We start from the raw sequence: 16,492 nt of genomic DNA on the forward strand, positions 1-16,492 counted from the left end.
TATTGCTAGCTCACAAGATAAAAGGGAAATCTGTTCACCCAAATGTTCAAATGTTCATAGTAGCATTATTCACAATAGCCAAAAAGTGGAAATAACCTAAATGTCCATCAACTGAAGAATAGATAAGCAAAATGTGGTATATCCACAGAACGCAATATTACTTGGTAATAAAAAAGAATGGAGTGCTGATACATGCCGTGATATGCGTGAACCTGGAAAACATGGTAACGGAAACCAGCCACAGACGGCCACACATAGTATGACTTCATTTATATGACACGTCCAGAACAGGCAAATTTATAGACACAGGAAGTAGATGAGCGGTTGTCAGGAGATGGGGGGAGGAGGTCATAGGGACTGACTGCTCATAGATATGGGGTTTCTTTTTGGGGTGATGAAAATATTCTGGAATTACATAGTGATACTGTGTCTCCAGTCCCCCAGAGCATGCACTTGAAGTAGCAAAGAGGCTGTGGGCCGGGACCTAGTGGGCATCAGGTGGGTGTCAGCAGGCTCAGAACTCAGGTTCCAATGGAGGCCAGCCGGCAGTGGTGACCAGGGTGGGGGCAGGAGGAGGGCGAGGGCGAGGGGGCTAGGACGGCAGATCCTAGAAGGAGAATCGGGCCTGTGCTGGGTGAGGGAGGCTGGGTTACAGTGGGCTGGGAGGGCGGTGTTCAGCAGGGTGCCTTCTCCTGAACCTCTGGGGTTGGGGTACTCAAACAAGTGCAGTGGCCCTGGAGCCTGCATTTTTTACTCTTCTGTGATTTTGAAGTGTTCTGTGTATTCATTTTGCAATTAGGAAAAGAAAAATAGTTACTTAAAAAAAAGTGCATAAAATTTCATTTATAATGCTATATTCTAAGCAGCCTAATGCAAGAATTCACATGCTCAAACAATAAAACTAAGCCAAAGCAATCGTCCAAACAGACACTAACAATTCAAAACAAACAAACAAGCAAATGAGCTAACAAATAAACAAACCAACCCCCAAAGATGAAACTAGCATCTTTCCGAACCCAGCAGCGGCCTGCCCTAGTGTCCTGGCTGTCAGCGTGTGGCCTGGTCAAGACTGATTACAGGCACTCACTTGATCATCTGCGGCACAGTGACCTTGGAATTTTCTTCAAAGGCGTTCATCATGAGCCCATTGCACCGGATGTTGTCCACACACTGGAAACAGAGAGTGGACCTCCGGTGTCAGAGCCTAGGTCTCCATTCCAGGACCCACACCCTCCCAGAAGCTCTGCGGAATGAGCGGTTCCCAAGCCCCAGCCGGACACAGCGACCTCAAGCCCTGCCAAGTGCATGGTCCAGGCAACGGCAGGGTCAATGCACAGCTTTGGCCGAAAGTCAAGTTCCAGCTGGGTGACTTTAGGGGATTTACTTGACCTCCTTGAGCCTTAGTTTCCCTATCTGCAAAATGGGCATAATGACTCCTACCTCATAGGGTTTTTTGCAGAATGGATGTGTCTGCCATTGACCACTCTGTTGCTGACCTTGGAGGAGGTCCAGTGAAGGACAGGGTCAGAGCCACAGTGAGTAATGAGGCCCCAAATCGTGCCCTCTCTCCTGGGAGGCCGGCCTAGCAGGGCCTCTGTCCTTCCTGCACACGAGTGCTGCCCTGTATGCTCTGTCCTCTGCCCACCGGGATGCCAACGCTCTGCCTGATTCCACAGAGAGTTTCACATATTAAAAACCCACACGTGTGGGGGCACCCTGGGGGAGGCCACGCTGCTGCCGGAGGGGAACAGATGATGGTACATTTTATTCATCCCTCGAAAAATTCCAAGTCCAAGGTTTGTTTTGAATAAAAAGTACCCACCCAAACCAAAATAAAAGCTATACCCTTGGTGGTGGTGGAGGTGGGGGGAGACTGTCTCCCCCCACCGCCCCGCCTCCATCGCCCCCTGCCCCGAGCTTGCACACTTCTGCTATGAGAGGGTTTCTTATGGGTGGGGATGGAGAGGCTTGGGGGGAGTAGGGAGGTGGGGGGTCTCCGTGGTACATGGCAGGGCCTTCTGCTGTTAAGGACGTGGGGTCAAAGATACTAGGAAGTGACATCTGAGAGGCTGGCATAGTGGGTGGTAGATGCTCCTAGGCCTGCCTCCTGGTCAAGGCCAGGTCCCCAAAGAAGGTTCCTGAAGGTGCCTTGCAGAACAAGGTTTTCTGCCCGTTGCATTTCCCAGTCCAAGTTTTCCAACCCACAACACTTAGACTCTCAAGCTCTGGTTCTATCAGCAACTCCGGAATGAAAGGGGCTTGGGTGGGGGGTGGGTCAGCGTTTTGTGGAGGCAGCAGAGGGCCTGGGGAAAGTGGTCACTGCCACTCCCCAGGGGGAGAGGCTGGAAGACCCACACCATGGCATCAGGAGGCCTGGGCCTAGGGGTGCCCTCCAGGCAGTAGCCCTGGAGCCTCTGGCTGGCTGCAGCTCACGTGGACTTCGAATGGACCCAGTGTGCAGATACGGGGGCCCAGCTTTCTCCAAGGTCTGTTGGGCTTCTGAAGACATGTACTAAGACTCAGAAAGAGCAGACACGTGCTGCATGTGGCCCCGCCCTGCCTGACTCTTCTGGGACTGAGATGGGAAGGCAGGCCAGAAGGGTGGTGGGGAGCAGGCAGGCCTTCCTGAAGTACAACGAAGACTTGGCCCTTCTGTATGACACCAAAACCAAAAACCAAACCCACGTTTTACAGAGTAGAACGGCTCCATATGGTTTTCTTGGCTATAATCTTTACGGAAACAGATCATCAGGCCTTTCTTCCATAGCACGCTGGGTGGGTTTGAACTGCCAACCTTTAGGTTAGCAGTCAAGCGTGAACCATTTGCACCACCCAGGGACATTTTCTCTGTGGCACAAACCTCTCCAAACTGCCTGAATGGTACGGGGGACAACGCCAGTCTAGCTTTCCCTCTCCTGTCATCTGCTGAGCGAACTCACTCATCCTACCCTGCGGTGGGGGGACCACAGGTAGGCTGGCTCTTTAGGTGCTAGGGAGGGCTGCCCTTTCTGTTAATTCTTCAAATAGGGTGGCTGACCCTAACGGTCCCCCCAGGTCCTTCTCTCTGCAGCAGGCAAAGGCAGCGGCTAAATCTTCCTTCTGCACCATTGACCCTGGGCTTGGTCTCAGGAACCTGCCCTGCCTTACTGGAGAAGGTGCACTGCATTGCGGGCACTCCTCTCCCTCTACAGCCTCTGACTCTAACATCCTTGGATAGTGGTTCTCAAACTTTTCGTGCACACCAACGACCTGGGGCAGGTACTGAGAATGCAGATTCCCGGGCCTCAAACCAGAGATTTGTATCCATCAGGTCTCAGGGGAAGCCCAGGAATCTAGATTTTTAAAATCACCTTCCTGGGTGATTCAGATGCACTTTGAGAATGGCCCTGGGACTCTGTGAATGGGAGGGTAGCTGAGCTCAGTCTCAGGGGTATGTAGCTGGAGGACACTGTTATCTTTTCTATTAGCACAATGCAGTTGTCTCCCATGTTCCCAACCAGGTTAGCCAGGAAGGGACCACTTGCTTTCAGGAACAGGTGACGCTGCTCACCTGGCTGATGTCACTGGTCCATGCCGCCTTCTCCTGTCTGGATGAGGCCACGAGGATGACCGTGAAGGGTGGGGAGTCCTTTGGCTCCACCCCGATCTTAAAATCCAAGTGGTCTATGTCTTGGCCAGATCCTTTGGCTTCCAGTTGCAAAATATGAAATTAGCAAAATGAGTTTGGGGGCCCTTTTTCGAGTTTAAAAATATTTGAAGGATACCCTGCCCTACCTACTGGTGGAAGCTCTGCATTGGGAGGTACCAGGCCACTTGCTATTTTCAGAACCTTTCCCCACCCCCCCATGGTAGATAATCCCCACTTCAAAGATAGAAAAACTAAGACCTGGAGTACAGAGAAGTTTAAACCGCACAGGGATCCGGACAGAGGAGAAGCCCCAAATAATCTGGAATCTGCCTTCTGCTCTCATTTCACCAGCGGGGAACTGAGGTTCTGAGAGAGGACCCCTAGGCCCCCAGTAGGGCAGCGGCTAAACCAGGACTAGAACTCCGCCTCAAAGCCTAGAACCCTCCTGCTACCCCAAGGCGGTACTGGGGCCAGGCTAAGAACTTCGAGATCTTAAACTTTCATGGACTGGGCCGGATGTTTAACTCAGTTTGGAGCTCTCCCAAGGGCAAGTAAATTCTAGGTATTTTTATGACTGCTATTAACCTAAAGTGTTCCTTGAACTGTTAAATCCTATTTATTTGGAAAGACTAAGATTGAAGCTTGGGGATTCCTTCCAATGCACCTGTATTGATTGGGGGTACACAGAATGGGATAGAATGCTGTGGAAGGTCTGCTAGGGACCCGAGACAAGCTGTGCCCAGCAGGCTCCTGAAGAGCAGCAGCCTTGTGGGCAGGGGGTGGGGGTGGTGCGCAGGCCACCTCCTAGCTGCTCTGGTCTGCTCTGCTGCATGCTGGCTGTGTGTCCTTGGGGCAGTGCCCTCCCCTCTCTGGGCTTCAGATGTTCTCCTATACAGCCAGGGGTGGGACTTGGTATCTCTGAGATCCTCGTCCCTTCCTTTAGGATTCTTGGCTGGGCACAGAGGAGTACAGTTGGCGTTGCCTTCCCTGAGGGGTGGGTGTCTGTGTGGGGGGTTGTTTCCAGCTGGGGAGGCTCTGAGAAGCTTGTACTGGGCTGGGTTCTCTTCACAGTCCCAGGGCCATGCCCCCACCTCAGAGCCCAGGATGAAAAAGAGCTTTGGGGCCTGACAATTCCACTTGAGTCTAGGCTTTCTCAGGGGCCAACTGTGGTCAAGATGAAATCAGGGTGCACCGGTAAGCATGCTCCGGGTAAATCACTGCATGCATTTATCTTCCTTTTGGGGAGTCACTTGGCTTGGCCCTCAGTGGCTCAACAGTGAATGCCCGTGTGTGTGTGTTGGGGTGGGGTTGTCAAGTGTGTGTGTAGATCAGCCCTCACCCCCAGCAAACCCTAAACCCAGCCATGTTGAGACTGGGATGCTGAGTGGATCAGATACACCCTCTTCCTGAGGAGCCCCCCATTTGGGGAAGGGCACAGACATGAGTCCTGCTGGTATACTGGCCCCTGACACAGCGCACAGCACCCCGAGGGCACTCTCTCAGGGAAGTCACTGAATAAGGGAGACAGAAAAGACTTAGACCCAATCAAAAGATGGTAGTGATCCCACCCCCTAACCTAGAATAATGACCCTAACCCTGATGCCTGGGGAGAAAAACCCCAAGCACCAGGCTCAGACCTCCCCCACCTCCCCTTCTAAGCCCCTGTGATTTGTTGAGGCCATGCTCAGGCACTACCTTCTCTCTGAAGTCTTGACCCCCCCACCCCAGGGTCCATCCCCTCTCTCAGGGCCCCAGCCCTGCATGTCCTCTGTCAGTGGCCCATGTATCCTCAGCACATCCCATCCTTTCCCATGAAGGTGTCCACCACTTGACCCAGCGCAGGGCCAGACTCCGACTCTGCCCACTGAGTCATTGAGTGTGGGAATGAGGAGTGCTCTCTGAGATGCCATGTCCCCCTACCCTAATGACGCCAACTGGTACAGGGGCCCGAGGAGCTTGAAAGGAACCAAGAAGGCCAATCAAAGCCATCACCTGCTAGGCCAGGGAGCTCTTTCTCTAAAGACCCAGACCCCAGGCTCTTGGTGTCCAGGAAAGGGGCCACCATAGTGCAGCATCCTTCCTTCCTTCCAACAAGAAAACAATACCTGGGTCCCACCTTTCGGGTTGTGTGAGTGTGCACACACGTGAAACTTTCACACTTACCTTCCTCCTCTGTGCTTTCTGGGTCCTCCAATAAAGTGCAGTCAATGAGGGATATGACTCCATTCTGAAAAAGAGCATCAGGGCCACCTTGAGTCAAGGGAGTACATGTGATATTTAGGGACCCCAAATGCCAGGTTGCAAGAGTCTTTGGAGAGCACCCATGTGTATACACATATGTATGTATATATTACATGCCAGGCGTGTGTGGGTATTTTGTTTTTAAGTTGAAAGACTTCATCTGCATATAAGATGGGAGTGTCTTGGAGAGGCCATCCCTGAAGGCGGGTTGAGGTCGGGCTGTGGGCAGAGGGGTCAGAACCTGCCTGCTTGGCCTCTTGTCCCCGCAGCAGCTCCGAGGCATCACCTCATAGCCCTAAATCTGCAGAAGCTTGAAATCTACTGTGCTGGGCCAAACATGTCTTATTACAAATGGGGAAACTGAGACTGATTTGATGGACACAATATAGGTATTGTTATCCTCATTTTACAGATGAAAAAACGGAGTCAGAGAGGTTAGGAGACTTACTTAAGATCTCCTGGCAAGTTAGTGCTGGGCCCAGAGAGAATCTCAGGGGCCTGATCGCAGCCCAAGGTCAGCTACTGGTTGTCAATTATTTGGAATATCTGGGAAAAAACCTCCCATTCTTGAGTGTGTGAGTGTCTCTTGGGTGTGAGATCCCTTGAGGTTGTAATGAGAAATAAGAGTAACTACAACAGTAGTGGTTTTAAGATATGTCCACAAATTCTATGATACTTCTCCCTTCAAAAGGTGGAGACTAGTTCCCCTCCTCTTGAGTGTGGGCCAGACTTACTGATTTGCTTTTAATTAAAAGAACAAAGAGGAAGTGATGGTATGCAACTCTGGAGAGTGGGTCATGAAAGGCACTGGCGGTACTCCTTGCTCTCTTGCTCTCTCTTAGATCACTCCTTCTGGGAGAAGCCAGCTACCATGTCAAGAGGAGAGCTCTACGAATGAGGAACTGAGGCCTCCAGCCAACAGCCATATGAGTGAATCATCTTGGAAATGGATCCTCAGGCCCCAGTCAAGCCTTCAGATGACTGCAACCTAAGCTCACATCTTGATTGCAAACCCATGGGAAACCTGGAGCCAGGACCACCCAGGTAAGTTACTACTGAATTCCTGACCAACAGAAACTGTGAGATAATAAATGTTTCTTGTTTTAAGCCACTATCTTTTGGGGGTAATTTGTTACACAGCAATAGATAACTAATACAATGACTGATAATGACAACAGAGACCTGGCCATGTGTCTAACCTATAAATGAAGGCCCTTGGAGGGAAGGCTGCCACTTGGGAGGCAGAGGGGGGCTGGGAGAGCATAAGACTGGTCCCCCAAATTTGGGGTTCTGCTTCTTGCTTTGCTCCGTGGTGGCCTGGGGCGGGTCTCCAGCCTTGCTGGGTCTTAACCTGCCTAATGATGTTATTAATCATGAAAGCCTCATAGTTTTGATGTTTTTTTACTTTAAGTCTTAAAAAAAATTTTTTTTTCATAGTTTTAAATCTTGCAGGTTTGCAGCATACCCCCGTCAGAAAGGACTTAAGGCATTCTATTTCCAATCTCCATATTTAAAGAGGAGTGATTTGAATTTAGCTTATGGTTATTGAAGGATATTGTCATGGATTTAATTATGTCCCCCCAAAAATATGTGTATCAATTTGGCTAGGCCATGATTCCCAGTATTCTGTGGTTGTCCTCCATTTTGTGATTGTAATTTTATGTTAAAGAGGATTAGGGTGGGATTGTAACACCACCCTTACCCAGGTCACATCCCTGATCCAATGTAAAAGGAGTTTCCCTGGTGCGGCCTGCCATCACCTCTTATCTCTCAAGAGATAAAAGGAAAGGGAAGCAAGCAGAGAGTTGGCAACCTCATACCACCAAGAAAGCAGTGCCGGAAGCAGAGCATGTCTTTAGGACCCGGGGTCCCTGTGCAAAGAAGCTCCTAGTCTGGGGGAACATTGATGAGAAGGCCAACAGAGAGAGAAAGCCTTCCCCTGGAGCTGACTTTTAGCCTACTTTACCGTGAAGAAATAAATTTCTCTTTGCTGAAGCCATCCACTTGAGGTATTGCTAGCAGTACTACATGACTAAGACAGATATATACCATAGTAATTAGGAACACAGACTCTGGAGCCAGATGGCCTGGGTTCAAAGCCCAGCTCTGCCACTTCCTAGCTTCTTCTGCTTTAGTTCCCTTATGTACAAAATGGGGAAAATAATAGTACCTACCCTGGTGGGTTGTTCTAAGAATTAAATATACAAAAGGATTTGGGATAGTGCCTGGCCCTTCCAACCAGTTGCCTTCTAGTGGATTCCAACTCATGGCGACCCCGTGTGTGTTAGAGTAGAACTGTGCTCCACAGGGTTTTCAATGGCTAATTTTTCAGAAGCAGATCACCAGGCTTTTCTTCTGGGGCACCTTTGTGTGGATTTGAACTGCCAGCCTTCCAGTTAGTAGCTAAGCGCGCTAACCAGTTATACCACCCAGGGACTCTGCCTGGCCCACAGTAACCATTACATAGGGACTAGCTGTTATTATTATTGTTATTATTACAAGCTGATTATTATATAATGAAGAGCGAAAATGATTGCTTCCTTGTATCGAGTACCTACTATGTACCAGGCACTGGGCTATGGGTTTTGCATGGGCCATCTCACTTAATCCTTATAGGACTCACATGTAGCAGTATTTTCACCCCCATTATGCAGATAAGGAGACTGAGGCTTGGTGAGGTGATGTGATTTATCTACTGTCACCCACTGGTAAGTGGCAGTTCTAGATTTTGAGTGTCATATGATTCCCTGCTCTTCAGTAGTATGCTAAGAGACTTCTAAAACTCAAAAAAAAAAAAAAAAACCCTAAACAAATGAACAAACATAAAAACGAATGCTTCTGTATTTTCAGAGCAGGAAGTTGCCTTAAACTCTTCAGTTCAACCTGCCCCCTCCCGGCCCCTGCCCACTGAGGGAACCGACCCCCCAGCCTTGGACAGAGATCTTCACAGTAGAAGCTCTAGAGCTAATAAATAATGAAAGCTTTCCTTGATACATAATTTGGTTGAAATTGGAGTATTCAATATTTGTAAATTAATTTCCCCTTGTGCAGACAACCAACTAATTTGTCGACATGTTAACATAAGCAGCATATTCCCTGAAGTCATTGTTTGATCTGTTAGCGCCACAGGAGGTTACGGGACAGGCATCCAGGGTCTGGAAGAACAGTTTCCCTGGTGCTCTGGCTTAATTAAGGGCGCCTTCTGGCCCTTCCCAGGCTGCAGCACGTGCAGATTTGAAATCCGCCAAAGCAAGCTTTGGTGATGGCCACCATGCTGGGGAGACCGTAGCTTCTCAGAGGTAAATGCCTGGTAATTTACAGAGCAAACTGATGATGCCCACTGTTCGCTTACTGCATCCTTCCAATGCCTCTGTGAGGACAGTTCTCCCCATTTTACAGATGAGAAACTGAGGTGTAGAGAGGGCTAGGGATTTGTCCAGGGTCACACCTGTGTCAGTGACAGAGGTAGGACAGACCCCAAGCTCAGAGCAATGGGAGAAGTAATGGGTAGCCTTGGGGGGCAGTGGACTCTGCTGGGGTATAGGTTTACACTGGAGGGGGCGTTGGAGCAGGCCTTGAAGGACATGAAGGATGTAAAGGAGTCCTGCCGGGGAGAAGGACGGCTGTGCAGCTGAGCGGACAGCATGAGCAAAGGCCTGGGGGTCTGCGAGGAAGCAGGAGGGGATGCTTATTCCCCTCAACGTTTTGGGAAGGGTAGGCAGGTTAGTTGAGCATGTGGAGTCTCCTGTAGGGCTGCGGGGTCCCGAGGGTGGGCTCTGTGTGAGAACACCTGAATGGCTTTCTGGGATCGCCCAGCCATCCCCGGGGCAGCGCTCCCGTGCTGGTAGAGTCTGAGAAGGGTGTTGGAGGGGATCTCCGAGCCCCTTTGGTTGCAGATGAGAGAAAGGCTCTCGAGATATTATCCTCTGCCCTGCCCTTTCCACCTCTCTCCAACACAGACACACACATGCACACACAGACACAGACACACACACGCACACACAGACACAGACACACACGCACACACATCGAGGGCCTTTTAGGGGCTTGTCCAGACCCCCTGGCTCCTCTGGCCGAGGCACCCAGCTGTGGAGGGAGCCTTGGAGGGCCTCAATATCCCCCTTCCCATTTCTCAGGATTCCTCTAGTGGAAAATCAGTCAATGGCTTGTTCATTCCAACCTGCCAGTTAAATCAGGGCACATGGTGTGTGTGTGCACGTGTGTGTATATGTGTGTGTGCATGTACATGGATGCCCACATGTGTCTCTGACACACTTGTCCACCATCTGGGCCCCTGTCAGGGGCAGTCATACCTACGGCCAGGGAAGCAGCTCGTCTCCTGGGTCCTTACCTTGGTCAGGTGAAGTTTCCCTCCAGAGCCTCTGGTACAGATAATTAGATGCTTCGAAAACAGGAAGCACTGCCGCTCGCCCTCTTTCTTTAGCGAGAGAGACCCCAGGCGCCCTCTGGTGATCTTGCCCTTTTCAGACATGGGCACCTGGATGAGGGAACCTGTAGGTGGAGGAGGGAGACCCTGAGCCCATTTCCTAGGACGACCGTCTCTCTGCCTCTGACCTGGCTTTGAGGTTGAATGTGGGCTTGAGACCAGCGGCAGTGATGGTGGGGCAAGGCAATCCTAGTTCCTGGTAACCAACACACCCTCAGACACTCCTTCTAGCCCCTTCTCAGGACCAGATAGTGTGTGGGGGTGGTGATCAGATAAGCTCCATGTGGGACACCTTGACCTCCCAGCCAGGGGCCAGGGCCTTGGCAAGAAAAGGAACCCTAAAGGGCGTGTGTAGCCCATGTGGTGAGAATGAAGGGCCTTGGGGGTGGCAGGAGGCTGCCACTGAAGCCATGGCAGACATCACCAATCGATCGATGCACTCTTTCCTGCAGAGCCCACTTGAGCCTCACAGTCCTTCCCCACACAGTGCTCCAGGAAGCCATTACTGAACAGAGCAGGTTCCTGTAATGACACTCATTTGCTATACCTGCTCTGGAATCCTCATCCCCAATACGTGCTCTACAGGTCTCCTTTCCCTACTTAAAATCCTTCAACAGCTTCTCATTGCCCCCAGGATTTGGGCATGCAAAGCCTTTCAGCTGTCTGGCTCAGGTTCACCTCCCCAGCCGCCTCTCTTGCCAGTGTCTCCCCTTTGTGCCGCAAGGCTAGTTTTAGGTCAAGCCCCTGTGGCTCCCTGAACCCCGTTCCTCAGCCTCGTAGTCCTTCCTTCACTCCGTCTACTGAGTGAATTCCTACTTATGCTTCAAGACCCCACTCCAGTGTCATCTCCTTTGGAAAGCTTTCCCCAGATCCCTAGCCCTGCTCTGGGCAGACATACCACCTCCTGTGATGTCCACCACTTGCCTGGAACACTCTCCTGCATTTCTCTGTATGACTCTCTCTCACTACAGTTTGTTGGAGGACGGGGCTGGATCTGGTTCTCTGGGTGTCCCCGTAGCCCCACGTAGGGCCTGGCATGAATGGGGCAAGCATCGGTGTTTGTTGTCTGGGATGGGGTTGGTTATCTGATGGCTTCCTGCCAGGATTCCCCCGTGGACGTGTGTGAGGAGGATGAGAGGGCTGTCGTCACAGTGACAGGAAAACTCTGTCCTGTGTTGCCAGGGCAGGGTTCAGGGCAGGTACAGACAGCACAAGTGAGAAAGGGTTTGTGGGGCCCACCATCTCACACCCAGGTCCCACTCAGCCCCACGGGAGGTGAGGAAATGCCTTGGCTCTGGGGATGGTGCAGACTCCCAGTGCGGATACCTCCCACCCAGCAGAACTGATTCCTTAGGCTACTTCCAAGCCAAGTCCGTTTGGAATTTTCTTTAGAGGGGCTTCAAAATACCATGTGGGGCATAGAAAGCACCCAGTACAGCTTGGGGGCAGCCAGGACACAGGCAGGGCTGGCTCTGGGCTCAGTAGGTCTCAGGATGGGCCTTAAGGGAGAGCAGAGTGGCCGGACCCGGGCTTGGGAAAAAACCCCAAGGATGCTATCCTTGCCCAGGACAGGGTGGGCCGGAGGCAGCTGCACAGGCCAGTAGGGGGCGCTGGGAGGTTTTTTCATCTAGTCAGAGAGTTCCCGGTCTAGATGAAGGTTCCTGGGTGGTACAAGTGCTTTGTGCTCCATTGCTAACCGAAAGGTTGGTGATTCCCAGTGGCACCGTGAAAAAAAGCCCTGGTAATCTGCTTCTGTAAAGATTATAGTCAAGAAAACCCTATGGAGCAGTTCTACTCTGTAACACATGGGGTTGCCATGAGTTGGAATGGACTTGACAGCAATAGGTTAGAGAGAAGGGACTTGGCAGGTCCATCCTGAGGCTGGAGGTCGCCTCTGGGCATTCAAGCAGAGCCTGCTTCTCACAGAACATGGAGTTTGAACAAGCTGACCTTTAAGTACACTCAGTTCTGAAGTCCTGAATTGTGTGTCTTCAGTCCACTGAGTCACAAAAAGCCTCTACCCACCTCTTTCAACACCGCTGTGTCTCTTAAACACGGTCCTCACAGTAAGTTGAGGTGGAAGGGTGGGGAAAACCTTCCACCCGTGAGAACACCTGTGAACCCGGCTTTCCCCAAGAGGTAGAGGAAGATGCCCAAAGGATAGAAGGACTGACCCAACACCGACTTCCTCGGAGGCACCGAAAATGCTTGCCATTCACTGAGTACGAGCCAGGCGTTATCTATCTTCCACCCGCCCATACTTTCTCCCCAGAAAGGACATGCCAATGTTTACGATGACATACAATAGACAAACCAAGGCCATCTGGGTAGAATTATGTTTACATCTGGAGAGAAGGAAACTGTGAAAACCAATAATATCTGCATCTATATGTATAGATACTGACATCTACATATAGCCGCCACGTTCCGCTAACAGCCTCAGAGTACTCAGCATTCACACTGGCAGGTTTTGGCACGCAACAGCTTAACCAACTAGAGGTGTCCCCGAGTGCCACCTCCTGGTCTCTGTTGGGGCCCACCTGGAAAGGACAAGCAGGGTGCAGGGGCCTTACCTTGTCTCACAAAGGTCTGGCTAGTGTCCAGGAGGATCTCACAGCCCTCGATGATCATGCGCTCAATGGCCAGGTTTTTCCGGATGTTCTCTGTCTCACTTACTTCATCGTGCATGATCCTGTGTGGCCAGGAAGTAAATCACAGTCAGAGACGGGCTGCCCCCACTTCCCAGGGAGGAGGGAATGCTGGGTCTCTGGCCAGACATAGGCGTGTAGGAATGCGCATCTACTGAGTGCCCGCTGTGTGCTGGGCACTTTACAGGTGTGATCTCATTTTATCCATCTGTCAGCCCAAGGAGGCAGGTGTTCTTATTTCAGAGAAAAGAAAATGGAAGTCAGCAACTAGGAAACAGGTCTGATGGAAATTCCAAGTCTGAACCATGTGAAACCGAGGCAGCGGGACCAGCCCCAGCATTGGGAAGAGATGGGAGTACAGGTGACATCCTGCCCCTCATTCCACTACTGGCCAGAGTATTTCCATCCATAGACTAAACCAAGCTCATTCCTGCCTCAGGGCCTTTGTACTTGCTGTTTCCTTTCTCGGAAAGCTCTTTCCCCAGATCTTTATGTTTTTTTAAAAAATTGTCATTTGTACCACGGAATGGTTTATTTTTGGAACTCCTGGCAATCTAGTTGGCTCCAGAAAGTCTGGGAGGAAAGCAGGACAGTCGGCCCTTGATGGAGAATAGACAACTGTCCTATTTGTCCCTAGTCTGACTGCTGCGACAACCCTCCTGTCCAGAAGGTGGCGCCATTTAACTGTTTTTTTTTTTATTTTTTTATTTTTAAATAAAGTTGGTCATAAAGGGTGGGTGTGATTGCCAATTTTGCTGAGTCTTGTGGGTTTCCAGGAGTCTTAGGAAAGTGGTGAGTGATTTTTTGGGTCCTCTGGAAAAAGTAGCCCACCTACTCCAAGCAAATCACAAAGCCTATTTGTCTGCTCATGCCTAAAATGCCACCCACTAAGACCATCAAGAAGGCTGGTTTGCTTGTCTAGCTTACAAAGTTCTCTCACAGATGTTACTCAATTTATAAAGAGAGTGGGGCATTCAGATGGGGTTTCTTCTTAAAGGGCCTCAGTCCCACGCCCCTCTCCCCCCTCAGGCAATGCTCCTTTCCTCAGAAGCCAGGCCCCAGCCCTCTTCTGGAAAGGATATCTTCTGGGACATATGCTGGTTTCCTGGAGATGTATTGATTTTTAGAAGTTGCCAAAGGCAATCTGAACCACTTTTTTTGATCAGGAGTTCATGGGTGCACATAAACGGTTAACGTGCTTGGCTCCTAACCGAGCGCTTTGGAAAAAAGGTCTGACGATTTGCTGTTGAAAGGTCGCAGCCATTGAAAACCCAGTGGAGTGTGGTTCTACGCTTTCATGGCGTCACCATGAGTGGGAATCAACTTGAAGGCAACTGGTTGGTCAGCTGGTCTCTTGATTAGGTGGGGACTTTGCTGGGGGAGGCTGGGTTTGGTGACAAACAAGGGGTGATTCCAAAGTAGCAGCATTGGTTTCCTGTTAGATGTGTGTATGAAGCTACTGCTCACGATAAGTCCCAGCTCCAGGCTGGGGTTTGTGCTGGGGACCCATGCCGCACACTCAGCTGGGGAGCTCTGGGAAGTGATGACTTGGGTTACCCAGGATCTGGGGGTCCAGGACCAAACAGTTGGACAAAGGCCCGAGGTCGGGGATAGCCAGTCCCCAGAGGGGAGGAGTGATTCTGAGCACAGTGGGCCAGGGTTGCTTCTCTGATGGGAGTGTGTGACGAGGATGAGGGGATTGTTGCCATGGCAATAAGAAAATCCTCTCCTGTGCTGCCAGGGCGGAGTTCAGGGCAGGTACAGGAGGCTGGATGGAACGAAGAGCGAGCAGGCCGACACACCCAGGACCCAGGGGAAAGGGATCATGATCTTGCATCAAATACCTTGGCACCCATGTGCCACCTGCTCCCCTGCTCACCAGAAGAGGGCGTCCCGCAGTGATGAGCAGCACGCTGCCGCAGGGGACCCAAGTCTTCTCCTGTGGGGGAGTGTGCGGGATCTGGCTCCCTGGGGCATATGAGGACTGTCGTGTGCCCCACAATGGTTGTGTCACTCTGCAACTGCATCTTGGTCACATCCGTGCCCTTACCCTCAACTCTGGGGTCTGTAACTCAGCTGGGCCTTGGCAGGATCACAGGGGACAGCCTGGGTCCTGCTCTGGTCCAGCCTGCTGTCCCCCTCTGCCCAGCTGGAGGCTGTGGCCTGGCTGGCTGCCCCTTGATAGACTTGGGAAGACGTTTAGGGAGTTGAATGGCTGGGCAGGGCCCTGGGGAGGGCTAGGGTCTGGGCCAGCCCATCCTAACCACAGACTCCTCCTCATCTCTGACCTCCCCATGGTGGAGGTCCAGGGCTCAGTCCTTGGTCCTCTCCTTTTCTCTGTAAACTCACTCCCTTGTGACCTCTGCCAGTTCTGTGACTTTAAATACCACCTCCAAGCTGATGACTCCCAAGTTTCTCTCTCCGCTCGACAATAGACTCAAATACCCAACTCCTTTCTTGTCATCTGGTCTCACTGGCAAGTCAAGTTTAACATGCTTCCCAAGAAAGCTCCGGACTTGCCCTTCAAACAGGCCCTGACAGCATCTTCTCCATCTTGGTGAAGGCCAGTCCATCCTCTGGTTGCTCAGCCCAACTCTGGAGGCACATGGACTCCAGTCTTTCCCTCACCCCTCAGCTCTGATCCATCAGAAAATCCTCTTGTTCCACCTTCCAGACATCCTCAGATCTGAACTCCCTCCACTGTCCCACCCTCGTGCCTGTGCCGCCCGGGTTGCCGGGTGTTGCAGGAGCCTCCTCCAGGCCCCTCGGCCCCTGCCTTGCAGAGGAAGTCCTTCTGTGACGTGAGAGATGGAGAGTGGGCAGGCGAAGGATCTTGGCCAGAGGGCTGCAGCCTCTGACACTGGACAAGCCCAGGCTTGTCCATCCTGTGACACCACCTTCTGTTGTCTGGAGACTGGGCACATGTGGGCCTGTCCCCAGGCCCCCTCTGGGGCTCTACAGCCACAGGTTTGGGCCCATTGACGCTGGAGAACAGAGGAAATGGGCAGAGTGTCTGGGAGTCCTCCAGCAGATCTTTGTCCTGAGAGGTGGGCGCATATGAGTGCCCAGGGCTTTTCCTGCGATCCATCTGTGCCAAGGACCCCACACTCACCCACACTGTCCCCACACAGTGCCAGGGACCACACACTCAGCCACACTGTCTCTACACAGTGCCAGGGACTGCCCACTTACCCATGCCATCCCCTCATGGTGTCAGGGACCACACACTCAGCCATGCCAGCCTCACTGGTGCAAGGGACCCCACACTCACTCACGCTGCCCCCATCAGTGCCAGGAACCCCACACTCACCCACACCGTCCCCATACAGTGCCATGGACCACACACTCACCCACACTGTTCCCACACAGTGCCAGGGACCCCATACTGACCTACACTGTCCCCACACAGTGCAAGGGACCGCACACTCAGCCATGCGTCCTCATCGGTGCCAGGGACCCCACACACTCACCCACGCCATCCCCACACGGTGCCAGGGATCCCACACAGTCACCCAAACCATCCCCATA

The 16,492-nt window shown here is 51.8% G+C and overlaps 1 protein-coding gene across 2 annotated transcripts in view; it reads right to left on the bottom strand.

Annotated features, from left to right (window-relative positions):
• Positions 1 to 16,492, bottom strand: part of RASGRF1 (Ras protein specific guanine nucleotide releasing factor 1) — a 118,120-nt gene that overhangs the window by 38,222 nt on the left and 63,406 nt on the right. For both annotated transcript variants that reach the window (XM_004387484.2, XM_004387483.1), the window contains exons 9-13: positions 12,890 to 13,008; positions 10,221 to 10,381; positions 5,792 to 5,855; positions 3,551 to 3,687; positions 1,088 to 1,170 (exon numbers count right to left, since the gene is read on the bottom strand). In XM_004387484.2, coding sequence (XP_004387541.1) covers positions 1,088 to 1,170; positions 3,551 to 3,687; positions 5,792 to 5,855; positions 10,221 to 10,381; positions 12,890 to 13,008 — 564 coding nt within the window. The remainder of the gene's footprint in view (positions 1 to 1,087; positions 1,171 to 3,550; positions 3,688 to 5,791; positions 5,856 to 10,220; positions 10,382 to 12,889; positions 13,009 to 16,492) is intronic.

This window comes from Trichechus manatus, unplaced genomic scaffold (genome assembly GCF_000243295.1).
Source record: "Trichechus manatus latirostris isolate Lorelei unplaced genomic scaffold, TriManLat1.0 scaffold00186, whole genome shotgun sequence".
Classification (NCBI taxonomy): domain Eukaryota; kingdom Metazoa; phylum Chordata; class Mammalia; order Sirenia; family Trichechidae; genus Trichechus; species Trichechus manatus.